The following is a 19,024-nucleotide window of genomic DNA, read 5'->3' as shown; positions in this document are numbered from 1 at the left end:
AATCACATCTAAATCTCATAGGGAGCAGTTGAATGTACCACCCTGGAGTCAAGACAGCCATGGCCAAAATATATTAAGGTTTGCTTTCCCAAATCATGTCAGTTTTCTGAAACAATGGGATATGGTGTGTAGACTACTCTGGTATTTGTTCTGATTGCTGTTAAGTAATGTGTATTAAAAAATATTGGTCAGGGGCACCTGGGTGGCTCAGTCGGTTGAGTGTCCAACTTTGGCTCAGGTCATGATCTCGCGTTTGTGGGTTTGAGCCCTGTGTCAGGCTCTGTGCTGACAGCTAGCTCAGGGCTTGGGGCCTGCTTCAGATTCTGTGTCTCCTTCTCTCTCTGACCCTCCCCTGCTCATGCTGTGTATCTCTGTCTCTCAAAAATAAGAAAAAAACATTAAAAAAAGAAAAAAATATTGGTCAATAGATAAAGTTAAAAAAAAATAAAACAAACTCACTCTTAGGTTATTTACCCAAGAAAAATGAAAATGTAAGCGTAAGTTCACAGCAACTTAATCCATAATAACCCAAACTTGGAAACAACCCAAATGCCCATCAACAGGGGAATGGAAAACCATATTGTAGTCCATCCATACCACGGAGTATTATTCAGCAATCAAAAAGAACAGATTACCAATGGACAATACAAAGTAAGATGAATTTCAAAACACTATACTAGATGAGAGAAGCTAGTTACACAAGACAACACATTGTATGAGACCATTTATATGAACCAGCTTCTCAGGTAAAACATTAATAGCTGAGAGTAGGTTGGTTCCTGCCAGAGTTGAGGAATGGGTCAGGGGGAGAGGGGGCTGCCTGTATACAGATACAAAGCACATTTTGGGTGACGGTCACAGGACTATATCCTTGTCAAAATGCATTAAACTGTATAGTTAAAATGGATGCATTTTATTGTAGGTAAATTATACCTCAATATATTTGACTAACTTATTGTCATACGTAGCATATATATATACAGCACATAGAGTATAATTGACTAAAAAATTAAAATCACCAAAATTCCTACCATTTACAGTTAACCATCGTTGGAATCTTGGTTTATATCATTTAGACCTTACTTCTCATGCAAACATACACATACATAAAACTATATTCACACTTTTAAAAGTACATTTCACTGCATTTAAAAAAATGACAACATATGGTTTGGTAGCCTAATTTTACAAGAAGTCTTAATGATATATTAACTAGATTCGTTACTAGCTTAATTCCTGATCTCAAGTTGTTTTTTCTTTCCTAACAGCAATAGTAGTGGGTTTCATCTCCCCACCCACCCACCCTAGGTAAAAATTTGTCCTCTTGGAGTAACCAAGTTTGAGGAAGCGTGATGAATGTTGACATCTCTTTTTTTTTTTAATGCCTCTTCCCTTCTTCCTACAAGATGTGTAGATTATATTGGCCTCGGGCAGATGAAAAACCTCTCACGGCCCAGCCGGGTTACGGTTCACTGGTGCAGTGTCGTCAGCATAAACTTAAAGCTGGCCAGACTCTTCCCCCAGCTTGTATGGCACTCACAGGGAGAAGCCCAGAAAGGCTCCAAAGAAAATCAGAGATCCTCCACTCTCCACTGTTTAGGGGAGACAATGGCCTCAAAGTAACTGAAAGGGAGGCTTTGTTCTCTGCTGAGGCCCTCCCACATTCTCCAATCCATTGTCAGGAGAGGGCACCTCCTCCACTGACAACGTTCGAAGGGGTTGACAGATTAAGAGCAACAGAGGCCAGAGCCTTAGACACAAAGGAGTCACCGGGAGCCACAACCAGTGCCTCTTACAGACATCTCCCAAGCAAGGTTGGGTCTCCCACCCCTTAAGTCCCAGGCCCTAGCTCTTCTTTCAATTCCGGATTGATTTCACACTGTTGTTTTGAGAATCATTAGAAGTTTTGAGTCAGATTGATCTAGGTTCAAATTTCAGCTCTGCTGTGTGATTTCTGCAAACTGCTGAGCCTTGCTGAGTCCAAACTTCGTTTTGAAAAGAGGAATAATCCCACCTATCTCCCTGGGCTGTTACAACAATTCCACGAGATAATAATCACTCACATTTGAAGTGCCCACTATGTGTGGGTTCAAACATTATCTAATTTAGGTATTGCCTTTAGTCTCCGTGAACAACAACAAAAAAAAGCTTGGAGAAACTAGCAACTTGCTCAAGCTCAGTGTGGAGGGCTGGGACTCAGACCCAGATTTCTCTCACGTCACTGCCAAGTCCTTACCCAGCATGCCAGTGGTTCTTCAACCTTATAGAATCAGCCCTGAGTGGGTTAAAATGCAGATTCAAGGGACTTGATCAGAAATAAAGATTCATTGAATCATTAACAGGGCTCAGGAATCTGCATTCTTAATAAGGTCCAGGTCTGGAAGCAGGGGATCATCATGCCACATTTGGGAGACATTACACATGGCTATAATGAAGCAAGGCAATTATTACTTTACAATTATGATTTTAAAAAACAAATGGAGAAATTACTGGGGTTGTCCAGGGAGAGAGGAAGGAAGGGGGCTACAGGACACATGAGCCCCGAGAGGACAGGCGATCAATGACAGTATCAAGATGATGGTGGCTCCAGTGGAGGCACACAGAGGGATCTGCATGTATTGAGTAAACAGTCTATCCAAATAAAGAACCCAGAGTCAAGCTAAAGAATGTCAGTCTCTCGGGATTTGGAAGCTTGGGGATGCTTCAGTGAAGATGACCACTGGGGTGTGACTGAAAGAAGCTTGGCAAAGTCACTCACTTCAGGGATGGGCCAGGGCCGTACTGTGATGCAGCAAAACCCAATTCCTGGAAGGGCATTTGGCCTCAAAACACTATGGGTTGTGGTCAGAAGGAAAGTTCAAGTCCAGGGACAGTGCTCTGCTCAGAACGATTAGCAGTGATCCGTGTGATGTGGTTACAGGGCTACTGTTCTCAAGTTTATCCCTTTCCAGCTAGACTGCTTGCCATCATTAGAGTCACTCTCTCAGGGCTGTTGGGAACTGGTGGGCTTTAACTGGCTTAAGGAATTATGGCACTGTGGCCTGCCAACACATTAGCAGGGATCAAATTATTGACACACAGGGCTTTGGGACAAACCACCAGAACCTTCCATTCACTTCCACTCCTGCAGCAGCCTCTCTCCTCAGGGAGAGGGAGGCGCCAGACATCTGTGGTTGAATCTGACCCACAGGTGGTGTTATTTAGCCTGCACCGTGTGGACATTCAGTAGTTAAAGGGATTTTGCGTTAGATGCCAGCATCTCAAAATCAGATGATTTTACACAGAAACCCAAATTTCTTGCTTCTTTTAGGAAAATGAAAAAATTTGTTAAGGGTGGGCCTATACGCATATGCTGGAATGCTTGTTCTCCAGCTAGCCATAGCGTCTACAACTTCAGTAGCCCTCAGGCTGTGTCCAGCATCACACTCCTGGTGTGTGAGCTTACACTCCCCTACTGAAGGGCTGGTCTTCAAGATACAGGAACAGAGAGAATGCCGAAGATGGCCAACCAAGTCCCTAAGCCCTCCGTCTCCACCAACCCTTCATGCCAGTACCTCAACTGTGGAAGAGCACCTCTCCTCACATCAGTGAAGGTGAAGGAAGAAGAATGTGGGGAAATGGGATGCAGAATACTAATATTTATTGAGGATCTACTTTGTGCCAATCTCTATCTTCAGGGCTTTCCACTTGTCATCTCATTTAACTTTTGCATGAAAATGTATGGCTTGGCTAAGGGTTTATCATCTTCATTTTGTTGAAAAGGAAATGAAGGTTCAGGGAAGAGAAGCAGTGTGCTCAAGGAGCAAAGCACAGACTCCCAACCCCTGGAGACTGGGGATCCTTCTAAGGGGAGAGGTGGGTTGGTAGCTTTTCCTTAGAGATGGCTGTACACAACCATGTGATTCGATAGAAGCCTGTAGGACAGGGGAAGCAGGCCTGTGGGGGACAGGAGAACACACTGTTTCAAAGAGGGAAGCTGCAAGCCACCGTTTGCCATGCGGGATTCAGCATCCAGAGTTAACACATCTGACTTTTCCAGAGAAGCTGGAGATCCAGATTTCTCCAGCAAAACACATGGACTTTGAAACCCCACAAAGAAGAAACAAAACCTGTTTGGAGATGGGATTTGATCTTTTGGTTTTGATGTTCATTAAATGCTTTGCTAAGCATTGGCAGGCCTGCATAGTGGTGACAGGTGCTAAATTTACACTCTCTGGGTTCAAGACCCAGTTCTGCCACTTATGAGCATATGACCCTAGGATTTATCACTTTGCTTCTCAGTGCCTCAGTTTTTATCATCCGTAAACTGGTGATAATAATCACAAGGTTGTCATGGGTGTTAAGCGGCACAATAGGTAGAAATTAATCAGATTACTTAAGGGCTCTTTAAGAACTTATTACTTACTAAGGGGCGCCTGGGTGGCTCAGTTGGTTCAGCGTCTGGCTTCGGCTCAGGTCATGATCTCACGGTTCATGAGTTCGAGCCCTGCGTCGGGCTCTGTGCTGACAGCTCAGAGCCTGGAGCCTGCTCCAGACTCTGTATCTCCTCTCTCTGACCCTCCCCTGCTCACGCTCTGTCTCTCAAAAATAAATAAAAAACATTTTAAAAAAAGAACTAATTACTACTAAGAAGAATGAGTGTCTGTTTGAAGTTACTACCCCTTTCTTGAACCAGCCTCTGTTTATTCTGGGAGGGAGTGGAGAGTAGATAGAAGCATTTTAGGTTAAATCCTGGGCTTTAGAGGGATGTCAGCACATACACCTCATTGCTGAGCCCAAGAAATGGTATTCCTTTAGAAAGCAAAAAAAGAAATGCAAACTTCCAAAATAAAATGCTAATTAGCTATAAAATCTCAAAACTGCTGCTGGGCTGTGCTGTGCCATGTAAACCAAATCTTATCTACTGGGTACTTATTTGTCTGGCTAGGTAGTTTTCCTGGCAGACACAGTACCTGAGAACTGATCATTGGCATTTAGGAGTAATTTAGCTTTGGGCACTTGCGCCTGAGGCCTGGTTATAGAAAGAGCTTTAAAGAAGGCTGTTAACAACGGCAAATAATGGCTGTCGTTCTAAATGGACACATTATAACACACTGTCCACTTACAGAGCTGAACACTTGTGGCAGACACAGAAGTGCTCCACTCTCACGCGGTGGGCTCTGCGCATATAGATTTGTCAGTTCTGACTCAAGGTGCTCTGAAACACCAGCTACGATAACACACCCACACCCATCATGAGCAGTGTTGAAAACCACCATCTCACCCCCTGCACAAAGGACTTCTTTATTCAACCAGCAAATGCTTCCTGAGTGCTGTGGCTGACCAAGTCTTCTGTCCTTAAGAAATCCTCTTTCCTGAAGCAGCCATTACCCTGAGATGCATACCAGTCTAACTGGTGCAGCAAGTAGGAAAGAAGGCTGAGCAGAAAAGCTGGTAGAACTCAGACCTGCTGCAGTAATCTGAAATCGGTCCTAAGGATGTCCCAAAGTTTTCAGAGACCCTCAGCCCCATTCCAGAAAAATCTCTCCCAGTCAATATCCAACTTTATCTTTTCTTTTTCTCCGAAGGTGAGCCTAGCCCAGACCCTCAACTTGGGTAACCAACTTCCAGACACTGACATATGGTATTATTCTGATCTTCTTTTCTGCTGGTCTCCACCAGACCCTGGCTTCTTGATTCTGCTGCTGACATTTGTCTCCGTGACACAATCTAACTCCTCCTTGATGGATTACGGTCTGGAAGAACCATCACACTTTACAATCTGAACCTACCTGAAAGATCACCTATCTAGTCCAGCGATTTTTTTAAAGTTTTTTTGAAAGTAGATTTCTTGGTTATACAAAATCTCATGTTGAACACCAAACACTAAAAGGGAGATTTTAAAACTTTATCATTATTAAAAATAACTTTTTAGTGGTGCCTTGGGGGCTCAGTCGGTTGAGCATCCAACCCTTGATTTCAGCTCAGGTCATGATTTCACAGTTTTGTGAGACTGAGCCTTGCATTGGGCTCTATGCTGACAACAGGAATCCTGCTTGGGATTCTTGCCCCCTCTCTTTCCCCCTTCCTGTCTCACATGTATGTGTGCTTTCTCTCTCTCAAAATAAAGAAATAAACTTAAAACATATTTTAATTTTTAAACTATTTATTCTTTAGAGAGAAAGGGAGAGCAAGAGAACGAGCATGAGTGAAGGGAGGCAGAGCGAGAGAGGGAGACACAGAATCTGAAGCAGACTCCAGGCTCTGACCTGTCAGCACAGAGCCTGATGTGGGGCTCGAACCCACAAACCTTGAGATCATGACCTGAGCTGAAGTCAGACACTTAAGCAACTGAGCCACTCAGGCGTCCCTTAAAAAAATATTTTCTCTCAGACTACACACTGAAATCCACTGATCACAACACATCAATTACTTATTTTAATGGATGAAGAAGCTAAGACCAAGAGGTTAAGTAGTCATCTAAGGGTAGTATTAGTATTGGTCTCCTATTGCTGCCATAACAAATTATCACAGATCTAGAGGCTTAAATATGAATATAATTTCTTAGCATTCTGGAGGTCAGAAGTCTTAGGTCAGTTTCACTGGGTTAACATCAAAGTGTAAGTAGGGTTGAGTTCCTTCTGGAGGTTCTAGGGGAGAATCTGCTTCCTTGTCTTTTCCAGGAACAGTTCTGTCCTCATTTGCTGCATCACATGGTCTTTCTCCCTCTGCTTTCAGCATGTGTCTTCTTTCTCATAAAGACCCTTCTGATGATATTAGGTCCACTTGAATAATTCAGGATAGTCTATCCATCTCAAGATCCTTCATTTAATCACATCTACCAAGTCCCTTTTGCCATGTAGGGTACATAGTAACATATTCTGGGGTTTAAAATGTGGCCATCTCTGGGGAGCCATTATTCAGCCCATCACAGGTAGGCAGCAGATAATAGGAATGCTGTGACTGGGTCCAGAACTCCTGGGCTCTTTCGGTACTTTCTGTGTCTTGATGCGGACAAGGAGAGGGATCAAGGTGGGGAAGGTATGCCTCTTTTTCTCTGACCCATTTTGTACCTTGCCTATTACAAGCCATAAACCAGAACAGGACAGCCCCACTGGAAGAAAGAAGAGAAGGTGCAATCAAATTAAATATTTTTAAGAGTCTGAAGCAGAACACTGTCAATCTATGCTTTTTCTTTGGGCATCTATTTTGTCTAGGAGGGGAAGACAGTTCACCAGAGGTGATAGTCTGATTTAAATCAATTCTAAGAGATGAGATAAAGGAGCAATACTTACTACTAATCTTCATAACAACGCCATCATGAGGGTAATATTTCCACTTAACGTAATGGAAAACCGAGGCTAAGAACGTAACATATTTTCCTTAACATCACATAGGTGGTAAGAGCTGGGGCTCATTTGACTCCAAGCAGGCTCACTTGGAAACCTGAGAATTCAGCCATTATTGGAACACCCTCGAAGTTTACACAGTCTGTACAGAACATGAGGCCTGGGCCGGTTTTTCAAATTACAGGTCTTCTGTGAAGGAGAGCTGTTGGGAGGCAATTCTAATGTTCATACCTCAGGCTATGGGTGGGGGAGTTGGGACTGGTCCTGGCTTTCTTGCTGATTTGCTCTCTGGCACTTAAACTTGCGGGGTGCCATTTACTCTCTCTCAAAGAAGGAAAAAAAGACTTGTGTTGTTTGGGTCTGAACAACAGAATAAATAATAAGCTATTGGGACAGGCTGTGAAAAATGAAGGGATTTCCCTGTATATTTAAAAGCTCACAGTCTAGTATTTGAGAGAATGGAGGGATGAATGGGGGGGGGCACTGGGAACTTTTAGGCAGTGAAGCTATTCTGCACCTTACTACAAGGGGGAATACATGTCATTATACATTTGCCAAAACCCACTGAATGCTCACCAGGAGCAAACCCTACTATAAACTATAGATTTTAGTTAAGTGTATTAATATTGGCTTAGCAATTGTAACAAATGCACCATAGTAGTGCAAGATGTTAATGGGAGAAATTATGTGTGGGGGCAGGAGGTATCTAGACAATGCACTTTATGCTTACTTCTTTGGTAAACCTAAAATTGTTCTTAAAAGAATGAGGTCTATTAATTAAAAAAAGAACTCATGCTTTCAGACACTCCTGCTGGTTTTCTCAGAAATTTTTTCCCACCGGTGACCAACACAGCTTATTTCTGCCTTGGCTGGTGCTGGAAGTCAGAAATGCTTTCCCAACATTCCCCACCGATTTGTACCTGCTGTTTCCTACAAGATGTCACTCTATGCTCACCAAATCTCAGAGCTCCTCCTGGCTTAACTACTCAGAACAGCACTGATGCATTCTGGGATCCTGTCCCAACCTTGCTACTGACCAGTTCTGCTGCTTTGGGAGAGTTCCTGCATTTCTTTAAGCCTCAACTTCCTCATCTATATCTAGAAGCTAATAAATTTTCCCTAGTGAGCTGGCAGGGCTGTTGTAATTAAATAAGATAATACCTATGAGGGCTTCGGGCAAACCACAAAGCATTATACATACTTGCCCTGTTTAACTCCTCACTAGTATTTTCCCCATTTTATGGATGAGGAAGCTGAGGCTCAGAAAGGTTAAGTAACTTGCCCAAAGCCACACAGGTCATAAGCAGCAAAGCTCTAATAACAATAAAAAAATTAATCAAGCCTGACTCTAAAACTCATACTTTCCATTTATACTTTACATTCATAGTTTTCAAAACTATATTACATTGGCTTCAATGAGACAAAGAATCAGAATATCAAAGTTACTAGAGTCTCCTAGTATAATCTTTTCTGTAAATACTCATCTTGACTTCTGATCACACCCTTTCATTTCTTTTTAGAGCTAAAAATCTCCAGGCCAAAGCTCAGCCCAGTGGTGAATTTCTCATAAGACCAGTAAGCCCTATTCTGAGGAGCTCAGAATCACTATGCCTTTTGCCAGTGTGCATGAAAGATGACATTCTATTTTACATGCTTGTTTAAACCCCTTGGGGTGCCTGGGTGGCTCAGTCGGTTAAGCATCAGACTTTGGCTCACAGTTTGTGGGTTTGAGCCCTGCGTTGGGCTCTGTGCTGACAGCTAGCTCAGAGCCTGGAGTCTATCTTCAGATTCTATGTCTGCCTCTCTCTCTGCCCCTCCCCTGCTCATGCTCTCTCTCTCTCTCTCTGTGTGTCTCAAAAATACATAAAACGTTTAAAAAAATAAAAAAAGAAGTGCATATTCTTAAAAAAAAACCAACCTTATTTCCTGTGGATTTAATGCTCAGAGGGGTTAAATATCTGTGATGAGTTAAAAAAGAATACTGTCCACAAATGATAATATCTCAGATAGTAAATTTCAGTGCTGGAGTCAGAACAGTGGTCTCCATTATCCTGAGGCGGTGGGGAACTGAGGGTTTCTCTGGGTTGGTTCTTGGTGCTTTGCTTTAATTTGTCTTTGTTCCCAGATGTAATCATGCTCTTTCATTCAGGGTTTTAGTAATTCTTGAAGTGCTGGAGTCATTTTGTCCTGAAAGTCATCCACTTATTTTCATTGTTTGAGCACCTATCACATGTGCCGTGCACAGGACTGACTTTTGCAAATAAACAGACGGTGAACAAGACAGACTCAACCTCTCTGTCTACATAGCTTCAGGCCATTGGAGGAGAAAGACAACTGAGCAGACAGTTATAACTGAGAGTGAGCAGAAGAAATGTGCAAAGCCCAATAGAGGACCACTGACACAGACTATAAAACTGTGTGACCTGGCCGGGAAGGGATTCTACTTGTCACTTACACAATTGCCAATTCTAGGTACAACTTCTGGGATGGGGCACTTACTACTATCACCCCCTTGCCTTTGAACAAACCAGTAACATATCTTTTCCAGACTAATCGGATCTAATTCACCAGTGTCTTCTTCTATTTTTCTTATTTCAGTGGATTTACTTTCATAAATCAACTGCTATTTATTGAGCACTTGCATTGTTGGCCGTGGAGCAGATAAGGGAGAGTGCTCTAGGGAAGTATTTATCATATTATATATGGTCTTTGTATATCTGTTTGCCTCCCTCTGCAGATGAAATTTGTCAAGAACAGGGACAATGCCTTACTCATCTTTTTGTTTCTAGGATCTGCTTCAGGTCTGGTAAGGGTACAAGCTCAGTCATGATATGTGGAAGGAAGACTGGAAAGATGGAAGAGCAGAAAGGAGGCAGGGAGGGAAGAAAGGAAGAAAATGGAAGAAAGGGAGTGGGCTAGGCTGACATGATCACCCCCCCTTTTAAAGTACGTTCCACACCCAGCTCAGAGCCCAACATAGGGCTTGAACTCATGACCCTGAGATCAAGACCTGAGCTGAGATCAAGAGTTGGACACTTAACTGACTGAGCCACCCAGGTACCCCTGATCCCTTTTTAAAGATAGCTTATTTGGGTAGCACTTAGCAGACTGGGGTCCCATCCCACTTCCTCCATCAGCGCTTCTGAACCTGACATACTCAGAGCCATGAATGCAATGGAGGAAAGGCTAGAAAACCTGCTGCACCTTGGGAAGGTGACAGAGCAGTATCTGCGTGTCTCCTGGGAGCAGATTTCCCAAAACCCCTTGTAAGAGGCAAGATGGCTTTCTTCATGAGAGGCAGGTGCCACTCTGGGTCCAAGTTGGCAGAGATGCCTTATGTTGAAAGCCGCCTCTGCTTCTAGCCTGCTAGACCCTGGTAAGGCACTCAATTCACCTACCCAGTCAGCCCCCGGAGGTCTCTGCAGTTTGCTGCTGCCTCTTTAGGTCCATTGAGCCTGGCTTCAGGGCTCTGTAATCTCTCAACAACCACACAAGTATCCCCATAGGTGACTGGAACTTGAGTCTCCCCTTGGCAGTCTGTCCTCCCCACTGTCATTGGCACAGTCTTCCTTAAATGAAAATCTGATCTTGCCACTCTCCTATTAAAAGCTCATCCATGGATCTCGTTGTGCTATGGATCATGACATTCAAAGTCCTCCCTAACCCCGGCCCCAACTCCCTGCCTCACTAACCTCATCTCTCTCTACTGCCTCTCTTGCTTGCTGTGTTCCAGCCATGAATCTCTGACATGAATCAACTCTTTCACACACCTCTGTGCCTTTGCACAGGTGGGCGATTTTTCACATGCTGTTCCCTTTCTGCCTGGAAAGTCCTTCCCCTGATGAACTCCTACTCATTCTTCAAGACCCAATTCATGTCACTTCCTGAGTGAAGCTGAAATCAGGCCTGTGTGGGTGCTTTCCTACCTCTTCATCCTTACCTCCCAATAGAGTCTTGGCCCATGTTCTTCACCTGCTCATTTACTATTGTGTCCCTTCACTGCACTGAGTTCTTGGAGTACAAGGATGGAAGCTTGTTATTTCTTCAATAGTATTTTCATATTAAATGTTATAATGATCATGCATGATTTCCTATATGTAATAGGTAAACCGCAAATACTTGAGAAATGAATCAACAAACACTGATTTGATGCATTTTTAGCTGACCTGACTCTCTGCTGCAAACCACTGGGGCACTGGGGATTCACAGTGATAGAGGCAGGTAGGGTCCCTGTGTACACATGTTCATTTTGCGTGACACACAGAGACAGGTTGACAAATAAATGAACAAGATAATTTCAGAGGGCATAAGTGCTCTGGAGAAATATGACTGGGTAATGGGATAGAGTGGAGGGACAGTGGGGGCTGGGGTGCTGCTCTGGATGGGTTTGGAAAGGCCACTTTGAGGAGGTAATGCTCAAGCTGAGACCTACAGGATCTGAAGGAAGTGACCCTACAGAGGTCCGAGGGCTTAGCGTCCCATGCAAGGAAGGAGCTTGGATCCTTCAAGGGATGAAACAGAGCTTAGGAAGCATGCTGTGGGTGAAGAAAGGCCCAGCCATGTAGAGTCTTACAGGGTGTGACCAGGAGCATGAACTCTGTTCCAGGTACAGTGACAGAATGAATGGCTGCCGAAATTAGAAGACAAGGATGCTACCAATGGATGGGTGCTTCATGTCCCTCTGCACACCTCCCTCCCCCTCACACAAGATTACTGGCTGCTCACCGGGCGGGTGGAGACAGCCCTCATTAATCTCAGGAAGCGGGAGGGCAGACTCGGGCAGTGCAGCAACCCAGACTAACTAGAGAACACAAAGGCCGCCTGCCCAGCTTTGTTTTGAAACCGTCAATTCCAAATTCTGCTAGCTGGCAGAGACAGGGCTTATTGATTTTCCCTTCTGGAATGCATGTCCTACAGAGTCCTCGCAAATAGAAACTGAAAAACAGAGGAAAACACAACTGCTGAGAAAGATAGGGCAAGGGGACATTTTTTTAAAAAACAATCTATACTGGATTTTGTCTTTTTCTTCTTATGCTTTGTTGGATTGTGGCTTGTCATCTCTGTTTTTTCCCAACTCATTTCTTTTTCCCTATCTCTGTGTCTTTCTGATTATCTCCCTCTCTCTCCTTCTCCCTCTCCCTCACTATGCCTTTGTCCGGTACCTGTCACGGCATGTGCATACAAGGAGGCAGTTGCTACTGCTTATGTTGAAGTCAGTTTTATCTATAGGTCGGTCTCTCTGAGACTTCTTTCTCCAGATCAGTTTGTCCAGCTGACTGCCTCTTTTTAAATATAGAGCCTCTCCCGCTTCCAGACAGGCAGCAGAGCGGGACCGGCCCATAAAACCAGCTTTTAGTAATTGCATAGAGTAGTATCCCCAGCTAATTACTTTCTCCCCCTTCTCTTGAAAAGCAGGAAGCAATTAGGGGCTTCCTTCCAATGCCTTGCTGGGGCAGGGGCAGGATGCCAAGTTCCTTTAGCACCCATTCCCACTGGGAAACACCACCTGCATCCTGCCCTTCGGCTCTAGCTGCACACCTGTCTCTTTGCCTCAGTGAAACAGGCCTTCACTTTCTAGCAGCCTACTTGGTTACTTTTCCTTTCTTCCTGTTGCAAGCATGGCTGAGTGGGGAGAAATCTGGGTAGACAGAAAGGTCTCTGGATAGAGTCTAAAACGTGGTTGGGTCTGTTAGTAAGGATAGTGTAGGTGCAGAGGCCTAGGCTCAACTGTTGTCTGCTGACTTTTACCAAATTACACACACTGATGAAAATTTAACCTTGTTATCTGAAAAATGGGCGTATCACAATTTCTTCCTTCTTGAAGGGGGATGTCAGGACAAGCAAAGAAAATGCATGTCAAAACTACAAAATTATATATAAAAAAAGTAGATAATCCTTGACTCCCTAATCTTTAAAAAAAAAACGTTTATTTATTTTTGAGGGAGAGAAAGACAGAGCATGAACAGGGGAGGAGCAAAGAGAAAGGGAGACACAGAATCCAAAGTGGGCTCTAGGTTCTGAGCTGTCAGCCCAGAGCCCAATGTAGGGCTCAAACTCACAAACTGTGAGATCATGACCTGAGCCAAAGTCGGGTGCCTTATGGACTGGGACATCCAGGCACCTCCTGCTTCCCATTCTTTACTAAACATATGGTATCATGGATAGGCCCAACTGTTGCCACTCTGTAGCCTGATATTTCAGTAATTTATCTTCTGTTCCTATGTTACTTAAGGAGTAGAACAGTGTTATACTCCATGAACTCACACAAGCTAGTAGAGAAGGCTGGGGAGGGGGGTCTGGGAGGTGATTCTCAAATAGACTGATGAGAGGGATGTACATTCCTGAGATTTAAAATTTGTCACAAGAGAGATAATCTACATGGGGGTAATTGAGGTCTGGTAGGAGGAGGAGTGTTTCCTTGATAGGTTTTATACAAACTTAATTTCTGCAAAGTGTCTTCTATTTTACATGTACTGATGCATATTTAAATGTATAACTTCAAATATCACCTCTATGCTTCCCCTCCTTGAACTTGCTCTTCAGCTCAGCTCCTCAATCTCCAATTACTCACATGGTATTGTCTCTTAAGGCTGTAAGATTATTTCACCTACATCCCTCTTATTAAAAGAGGGATGGAAGATGGGGACCACATACATGGTTGTGGCCCACAGACCAAAGTCATTTGACCAGCAGGATCAAGAAGGTGGGACGTCAAGCACATTGAAGATGCTCCATGCACACTGCACGTGGAAAGACTTCACATCACTTCACACCCAACTTGTGATCTTCATGTTTGGCTTTTCCTCCTGACCTTTCAGTCTTCATGGACTGGAAGCTCTCTATAGCTTTCTTCCTATGGCTTCCCCCAGATTTGGCATTTAGCAGGTTCAAAAAATATTTTGATGGCCCCAAAGATGAATGACTATGGAGATTTGCCATCATTCCTTGTATCATCCAAGCTTGAAACTCATCATTTTCCACTTTTTTCCCAGCCACTAATACCTCACTGATTGCCCATTTCTGTTGACTTGGCCCCTACTGGCATCTTTGGATCCTCCTTCACTTCTGACTGCTGTTTCCCAAACATGTGCCCTGACCCCTTACACTGGACTCAGCCTCATCTCCTACCCCCAGACTGTCCTTTTCCCACCTCCTCTTGTCCTAGGCTCCTCTTCCACAATAAATGTTCTCCGCATGACTTTTCCTGTGTTGGAAGTCATCTATATTCTCAGTACCTACATCTAAAGTCCATACTTGCCGGCAAGGCTTGCCACCACCTGGCCTCTACCCCTCTTCCTGATCTGATAGACTGTTGTTCTGCCTCACAATCCCCTACCCCCACAAGATGGCTCTGTCTGTGCCCTTGAAACACACCTTGTACAAGTTTGCATCTATATTTGCACACACTATTTATCTTGTTGACTTTGTGAATTCCAATCATTGGTCAGGCCCAGGAATTATAACAGCCACAAAGGAATGCAGCAGTAACAGTAACTAGAACTATCTATATCTGTTCCATGTGCCAAGCATTGTACTAAGTTATTCATACTCACTATTTTATTAACTTTCACAAAAATCCTAGGAGGCTAGGTACAATTCTTATCCTCATCTTACAGTGGAGGAAATCTAGGCTAAGAAGTGTCAAGTAACATGCCTGAGTTCACAGACTCAGTATGCACAATAGCTGAAAATCAGACCTAGATCTATCAGGTTGCCAAAGCTATGCTCCTAAGCGTTAGGACACACTCCCTAAAGCCATTTTTCTTCTCTGATTCTGAAGCCTTTACTATGCATCATGGCCACCCATTTGCCAATTTTCTTTTTCTTTTTTAATTTTTTTTGAGAGAGAGAGCGCATGCATGAAAGAGCAAGATTAAGAGAGTGCACAAATAGGGGGACAGTGGCCGAGGAAAGAAAGAGCATCTCCAGCAGGCTCCACGCCCAGTGCAGAGCCCAACGTGGGGCTCATTCCCACAACTCTGAGATCGTGACCTGAGCTGAAACCAAGATTTGAATGCTTAACCAACTGAGCCACATAGGTACCCCCCACATTTGCCAATTTTCATGTGGAATGTTAAATCGCTAAACATTCTCTAATACATGTGTTTCTTGTCCCCAGTTTTACCATAAGCCAGCTGAGAAAACAAATTATACTTCTGTGTCTTGTAGGTTCTGCCTAACAAATGCATCCTGATGGAACTGATTACAAGTATAATGTAATCACCCCTCCCATCCCCTTTAGTGCTGTTGGCTAATTCATCCTTTAAGCAGTAGGTTTACTTTCCCCTCCTCTTGCCCCAGGACCACAGGCTGACACTGGGTAGAATTAAAAGAGAAGATCATAGCTGAGTTCAGGCCTTCTAGTGACCAATTTTTGCATGGCCTGGAGGAGGAGGGCCTGACAGTAGTTCCTGAGTGACTCAGGAGTCTGCGTCTGCAGAATCCTGGATCTTTGAGCTCCTGAGGCGTTTGTGAAGTTAGACATATTACAGGAAAACAACACAAGCCCCCAGATTCAACAACTATTGTGGACCACCATGAGATTTAATCACTTTCTTGAGAACAAAAACTGCAGTTGGTAATTATACAGCCCTGCTTATACATCACTGCAATGATTCTGCTGTTGCTGTTATTGCTAACTGGTCTCTTTAAAATTGGAGCCATGAGATATACCACTTTATATATATAAAATGTTCATCTGGGGCCCAACCATTGAGAAGCTGGTTGACCTTGCGTTAGTCACTGCCCTTTCCTGGTCCTCAATATTCTCACTGTTGACCTGTGGGGTTTTAGAGGATCTCTAAGTTCCCCTCTTGCCTTGCTTTTCTGGAATGCGAATTAATACAACCTCTTAATTTTGGTTTATATGTACAATGTTGAGTCTCATTCTCCATGGCTTTGTCTGCTCCACCGTGCCCTCTCCTGCTTCTGGGCAAATGCCCCCAGATGAAGCAGTGGGCAGTTTGCTATATGGGATCCCTTTGCAAAGTCCTCTCTGACCGAGGCTTCCTTCCTTCACCTCAAGATGCCTCTGCCCTCTTGTGTACTTTGCATGTTAATCACCAAAAGCTTCCCAGTACGTTCGCAGGAACAGGGGAAGCACAGATAGCCTGTATCTGGAAGCCATCACCAGCATCCCAGGACATTACCATCCCTGCAGTCCTTATAAGGAAAGCTGATAGCTAAAGCAGTTTTAAAGAAACCCCCTTCAAGACTCCTCAAGGTGAATGTGAGCCTGTGGAGGCGGCCATTGGAGAAATGCCTGCCCAGACAAACCAGACTTTCTTCTGTGCCCCTCTCCCAACACATGTTCCGAACACATGGACATAGTGGTAGGGGCACACATATTTGAAAGGCACATTCCTCGTGAAAGTAAGGGCCCAGGAGTCACTGTCAAACAGCAAACAGTGGAGACCAAGCAAAAAAGGACAAGGGTTGTTTGGCAGGTTAAAAAATGTAGCGATGGAATAGTTCTGCACTGACTCTATCAATGGACACAGGAATCTGCATGTGATAAACTTACACGGAACTGCATGTACATGCACACACACAAATGAGTGTGTGTGATACTCTGAAATCTGAAGAGTAAGGTCTGTGGATTGCACCAATGTCAGCTTCCTGGTTTTGAGATCATGCTGTTACGTAAGATCTTACCATTAGGAGGAAACTGGGGTAAAAGGGTACTATTAATTTTGAAACTTCCTGTGAATCAATAATTACTTCAAAATAAAACTAAAGGCACCCCTCAAAACCAAGCACCTGGTGCAGTGAGTGGACCTGGCTATGTCTCCCCACCAGCGTGGGACACAAGTGCCACTGCCCTCTCCCAATATCTTATTAGTAACAACCACCCCTTTACCATCATGATCATGGTCATGATCATCAAGGCTCCCGTTTATTAAACACTTACTGTGTACAAAGTACACTTTCTCATTGGCATCAACACCTCCACCAGAATATCATCCCCACTTTACAGAAGATAATGACCCTGGGAATAGCTGAGTTGAGCTCCAGGCCACAGAGCTACCATGAGGCCAAGCTCTGACCTAGTGCTCACACTTGGGGCTGAAAAACCAGAGAGGAGGAGCAGGACTCTGTGGAGCTGTAATGGCAGTCGATGCATGTCCCCTGGAAGTCACTCAAGCACACCCTTCAATCTGTCTCAAAGGCCCCTGCACCGAGGCAGCACGCAGCACAGTGACACCAGCTTCTTGTCCCATCCCTTACCCCTGTTCTGGCCAGAAAGCCACATCCACAGAGTAGAAAAAAATCATCACTTACAAGTTCTTCACATTGGTGATGCCACGGAATGCCTTCCTTGGGATCCCCAGGATCTGGTTTTCGCTCAGATCTCTAAACAAGAAGAGAAGAGGCACACTGCATTAACGCCCACGGCCGGCTTTATCTGCATCTCATTATGATAACAAAACCTCTCACAGGCTGCCTCTGTGGTCAGGAGTGTTGGAGGCACTGTTTAGTCTCAGGCCCCAGGCTGCTACGACCCTCCACATTGTTCCTCTAGTGATGGCCTTTGCTGAAATGGTTACCAGGCGGGAGCAGCTCTCCTCCAGGGCGGGCTCTGTGGGTGGTCTCGCACCTCCAGGCCATGAGCCAAGACTCTGGGTTATTTGTTGCACAGGCACCGCACCCAATTCTCTGTTTTGCTACCTCCCAGAGAGACCCCTGGCCCCCACCCCCACGCTGTCCCTCCCCCACTTCAGGGTCAACACCACTTAGTCTCTCATCTCTCAGGGACTCTGCTTTTGTCATTTGGGATTGGAAGGGAAACTGGCGATCCTGATTTTCCAAGGGAGGATGACCATCTCTGTTTATTATAGAGACCCAGGCACACCAGGGACCTCCTGGATCAGCTTAGTGATAAATTCGAATTGCATTTGCACAAACCTGTCCAAAATGGGGGTCCCACTGGCACCTCATCTAGCATTAAGCAGTGCTAATGTGTTGCATTGAAGAGGAAAGGTAAGGGACAAAGTGTCAGGTCTTGAAGCCCACTCAGACTCAAGTCTTGTGCCAGGGTCCTCTTTAAGAATCCCCAGAGCGTCAGTGTCCTTTCCTAAGACCTATGCAGTTTTTTCTTTTTGTTTTCCTTCCCTCCCCTAAACCAAACACAAATACTTGTTTTCATTCATACCTCAAACTTGCTTGGGATTTCAGTGAGTAATCCATCATAACTGCGTGTCTCTACATACACACACACACACACACACACACACACACACACACTCACATCAATCATATGTACATATATCTATAGATACAGATACATATCTCAATTATTTTGAAAATAACACAGACTTTTAGATATAAAGGTAAAAAATCATCTACCCAGACCATAAGCACTGTTACCAATTAGGAGCAATACGTATAAACTTCACAATATGATCTCATAGTATACAGTCAGTCATAAACTTTTTCACTTATTATATTGAGAACATCTGTTCATGTCATTAACAGTACACGTATGCCAACATTTTTAATCACTGTATATCATCCAATTGTATAGAGAACTATGTGATCCCACATTGTTGGGTATTTGCCATTTAAGGAAATATTAGAAGGGTTTTCCTCCCCACACATTTTTGGGATAATTATTCAGCTACTTCCTTGGTATAAAGTCCCATAAGGAGCATATGCTGGGCCACAGGCTAGACGTCTGTAACTGCCGAGTCAGAGGG

At 44.2% G+C, this 19,024-nt stretch overlaps 1 protein-coding gene across 1 annotated transcript in view; it reads right to left on the bottom strand.

The window, feature by feature from the left end:
- Positions 1–19,024, bottom strand: part of SLIT3 (slit guidance ligand 3) — a 593,860-nt gene that overhangs the window by 174,475 nt on the left and 400,361 nt on the right. Inside the window, exon 5 of the mRNA XM_029941248.1 lies at positions 17,610–17,681. Coding sequence (XP_029797108.1) covers positions 17,610–17,681 — 72 coding nt within the window. The remainder of the gene's footprint in view (positions 1–17,609; positions 17,682–19,024) is intronic.

Source organism: Suricata suricatta, chromosome 6, assembly GCF_006229205.1.
Source record: "Suricata suricatta isolate VVHF042 chromosome 6, meerkat_22Aug2017_6uvM2_HiC, whole genome shotgun sequence".
Taxonomy (NCBI): Eukaryota; Metazoa; Chordata; class Mammalia; order Carnivora; family Herpestidae; genus Suricata; species Suricata suricatta.
The sequence above is the reverse complement of the archived record's forward strand: the minus strand, read 5'-3'. Positions and strand labels throughout refer to the sequence as shown.